The sequence below is a fragment of the Corapipo altera genome, unplaced genomic scaffold (assembly GCF_003945725.1).
Source record: "Corapipo altera isolate COAL_440 unplaced genomic scaffold, ASM394572v1 49743, whole genome shotgun sequence".
In the NCBI taxonomy this organism is placed as follows: Eukaryota; Metazoa; Chordata; class Aves; order Passeriformes; family Pipridae; genus Corapipo; species Corapipo altera.
The window spans coordinates 1-4,230 of record NW_020887376.1 but is presented as its reverse complement, the minus strand read 5'-3'; the positions used below and the strand labels follow the sequence as shown (position 1 = coordinate 4,230).

The following is a 4,230-nucleotide window of genomic DNA, read 5'->3' as shown; positions in this document are numbered from 1 at the left end:
CCTGAGCTGTTGTGTGTCATGGCCACGACCAGCTGGTGCTCCCTGCAAGGTGGAAAGTGAGAGGGGCGGGGGGACAGCAGGGAGAGTGGAGCAGGGGCATATGCAGGCAAGCACTGCCGGTGGGGAGACCCATGTGGAGGTGGCAGAAGTGCAGGGGCTGCACTCACCCGGTCCCCTCCGAGGTGATGGGTTGCAGGGGAAGCACGACCGTCCCTTGGGATGGGGAGATGTCAGGGACGCTGCGGCAGCTGATGCCCAGAGGGTGCTGGTTGTCTGGAGGGCAAGAGCAGATGAGCATCAGCTCAGCAGGGGCAGGCTCGGGCAGTGCAGGCTGCAGAGCACAGCTCCTGTGTGACCAGGCTCCTCGGACAGGGGCATAGCGAGCCCTACCTGTGCTCTGAAATTCCCACAGCGACGCAGCCCCGGCCCCGGCAGCCGTCAGTCCCTGAATCGACACCACGTAGCTGCTGCCAGGGCCGTGCTCCGGCAGCCGGTGCTCAGTGACGGAGCCGTTCACCTGCAGCCGCTCCATCTCCAGGAAGCCTCCGTCCCGTGTGCTCCTGGCCGTGATGTTCAGCTGGGGAGAGGAGACAGAGCTGCAGGGCAGCAGCTCCAACCTGCCCACAGCTCACCGAGGCAGAGCAAAGCACCTCTGGCAGCCTCCCCTTCTCTGAGGCTGCTCCAGCTGTGGAAGGCTCTGGAGAGGAACCAGCACGATCCTTGGCCCCATGTGTGGACCTCAAAGCAGAGAAGAGGAGGAGAGGAGGAATTTGGAGCCAACACTCAGGATGTCCAAGTGTCTGCCTCCGTGAGCAAAGAATCAAGTCTCTGTGAAGGAAGAGAGAGGCTGTTTATTTGAAGGGGTGTATATACATGTACTGAGCCTGAGGCCAGGTCACCCCTATGGTATTGCAACACCACAGGCACTGTGTTGACATCCTTCACAAGAAGAGCCCTGAGCTTTTCTTTCCTCCTGTGCAAGATTGGACTCTGAAGGTTTTGTCTACATGAAAAGTAGACAGCATAGAGCTTCCATCCAAGTAATACAGATGAAGGCTCCCCATTTGCCCATGCATCATCTGAAGTTGTCTTGAGATCTATGCCCATTCTCATTTGCTGCCTTTGTGGAAACGCATCTTGGGCATATGCAAAAGAGGAGACAACTGAAGGCAGGAAAAAAATATTCTTTCCACAAAAAAAGGTATCTGAGAGCAGGGAACGAGCAGAACAGGCTCACAAGCAACATTTTCAAGTGCCCTGTTTGACTGTTTCTCCAGGAAATAGCTCAGAAACACCTTACAAGGTCCCTGTCAAACCAGGGAGATACCCGTCCTCAGAGAGGACGTGGGACACACTGAGGTGCATCTCACCAGCAACTCCCTCCCCCTTTTAGAAAGTAGGGTTGCACTGTGGAAAGTGTCCTAAATCTGCAGACAGATGAGATGCTTCTAGCCATGCCTTGAGGAAAACTCAAAGGAACAGTGCAGCTCTCTGGAGGAGAGGTTTTCAGGAGGGATTTTCAGAGGATTACTCAACCCACAGGTTTGTCTGTGGCAGGAAACAGAACCAAGCATGCAAGAGGCACAGGAAACCCTGGGATAACACCCCAGAAGACACATCACACCGCAAAGGTCTGCCAAGCCCAAAGCAGAACAGACCCAGGAAGTCAGACCAGAGGGTGGGGAGCACCCAGCACCTCTGTGGGCATTTCCATAGCAGGAAGAATGTTGAGAATGAGAGAGAAAACACTTGTGCTTCTCAAAGCCAGATATTCACTGTCTGGGACCTGCAGCTCAATCTAGTGGTCGCTTCCCCCCCTTCCCAATCTGCCTGCACAGAACTCCAGGCAATGAGATGAGGGTCTGCCTGTGGCCCCTTGGTACCTGGTATCCAATGATCTCCCCTTTGCAGGAGGGCAGCTCCTTCCACCTCAGGGACCCTCTGCTGGTATCCAGCCACAGTTCCTCTGGTTTGTCTGGCACTGGAAGCACAGGAGAACAGGGTCACACGCAGGACCCATGAGGACGGGCTGAGCCCAGAGCAGAGTGCAGGCAGCTCCTGTCCAGGGGACAGACTGCAACGGGACCCCATATCAAGGGTTTGTCCCACATGCTGCAGCAGTGGGAAGAGCAACAGTGTGATGTGGACTGGGACAGCAAGGAGGGGATGTGCCCTGCTGCAGGGTTCTGCAGAGCCCCTTCCCCAGACCCCCACAGGATATAAACAGCCTTGATCCCTGCAAGGAGCAGATGATCAGGCTGAGCTGACAGATGAAGAGGACATTTCTCCACTTCCCCTACCCATGACACAGCCCCAGACTGTTCCTTCTCTCCAGTACTTCTGTGCACATACCTGTTTCCTCTGTCCTGAACAACCATGAGAAAAGGGTCGTGTTGGGGTGCAAGAAGATGGTGACACTGTAGTCAGTGAAGGGCTGCAACTGGGAGCAGGAGAATGTTCCCTCCTGGCCATGTAACATCTCCTCTCCCTCCACCTCCTCAGCCTTGCAGGGAGGGGAGGAAGGCACTGCCAGGCGGCACATGGCCCGCATGGCCTGGCAGGCACCAGGGAACCTGCAGGTCCAGTTCAGTTGGATGCTGGTGCTGGAGATCTCAAAGGTGCCGGGGACAACCTGAAGCACTTCTGTGAAAGAAAGATTGACCAAGGGTCACTGTATTTCCCACCCCTGCCAGCCTTGCAAGGATTCTGCAGTCAGACAGCCCTGTCACCACCCAGCCTGGTGGGAGGGCAAGCAAGAGGCTGAAGCTGGTCACTCCAGCTCTCTGGTAGGGCAGCAGGAGGAGTTTGGACAAGAATGAATGGGAGTGACTGAGTGGACTGTTACTGGTCAAGGCAATTTTCCCCCTTGATTCCAAACTGAGGTATCTGTGTCCCAGCGAGTCCAACAAGTGCTGTTCTGTTCTCCCTTGGAGGGGACAGGAAGACCCCAAGCTGTGAGGACATGGTGCCAAGCCTACACCCTGTAGGCCACAGAGTCTAGAGGGAGCAAGCTGTGGTACTCCCAGCTGCACAGTCTGAGAGGGCACAGGCAGCACAGCCCTCCAGTCCTGCCCCCACTGGGATGCCATGCTGACCACAAACACTGCCACTCCTCACTCTCCCATGCTTTGTGCTCCTGCTCTTGGCCAGAAGTCCTCAGGGAGCCCCTTCCCTTATTGCCCACAGCTCCAGGGGTGAACTGCAGGCTGCAGTCAGGGCAGGCTCAGGGGCTACCTTGACACTGCCTTCAGCAACACGTGCCATTTCCCCAGGCAGCAGAGAGCCAGAAACCTGCTGTGCCCACACAGCTGCCTTCCCTGCTCAGGAAGGGCAGGGTGGGGCAGCCAGGAGAGCTCCTCATCCCTGCCTTACCGAGGCACTCCATGCTGGAGCGAATGCGGATCCAGACACCTCTGGTATCTCTTCCAAGCCAAACCTCTCTGTAGACAGGTTTCGCATCAATGAAGGACTGGAGTTCACTCGAACATCTGACATGGGTGAAGGATGGCTGGAAACCTTCAGGGCAGCTCAGCATCACTTCTTCATTCTTCCTGTAGCTCTCCTGGTCTGGTACCAGTTGGAAGATGGAGGCCCAAGGGGGCCTTTGGCACGTTTCTGGCAGAGGTGAAAGTGGGTGTTAGTTGGGCTGGAGGGTGCTGGGGTATGGGTGTGTGGTGGGAGATAAATGCCCAGCTGTCCCTCCAGCCCCTGAAGGGAGAGGCAAGGTGACACATCCACCTCAGGATGTTGGGAGGGGGCTTTCCTTGTGCATGTAAAGTGTGAAGGATCCCTCATCCATGAACCTCCCCCATCCAGCCTCGTGTCTGGGGGCATTCTATTTCCTCCTCCATAGCCCACAGGAAGGAGATTGCCAGGACAATCAGCCCTGCACTGGGAGACTCCCTCCAATGTCTCCTTCAGGTATGTCACCCATCCCAGCTCAAGCTGCACTTGATGGTACCACCCATCCTGCTGGGATGCATATCTCTTCAGCCATGGCTCATCCCTGCCACAGGGATCAGAGATGCCCCTGTTACACTTCTGGGCTCCCTGTTCTGGCTCAGTCTTTTGGCTACTCTCCTTCTGCCCCACACCACTGTGCAGTGGGACATGGGGAGGAGTAAGGCCTTCTCCATTCACATCCCCTGCTTTAGCACAGTTCCTGCCCCCTTTTCCTGCCATAAGCCCTCTTCCTTCACATCCTCTCCTCACCAAATTCACCATCTTTTA

At 56.1% G+C, this 4,230-nt stretch overlaps 1 protein-coding gene across 1 annotated transcript; it reads right to left on the bottom strand.

Moving 5' to 3' along the window:
* Positions 1-5: 5 nt before the first annotated feature.
* On the bottom strand, positions 6-3,615 carry LOC113941594 (the record flags this gene model as incomplete). Its single annotated transcript, XM_027632747.1, has 6 exons — positions 6-42; positions 168-273; positions 391-577; positions 1,884-1,981; positions 2,353-2,643; positions 3,373-3,615. Coding segments are annotated over 6 exons (962 nt in total), but the record flags the coding sequence as incomplete, so codon positions are not given.
* Positions 3,616-4,230: the final 615 nt, after the last annotated feature.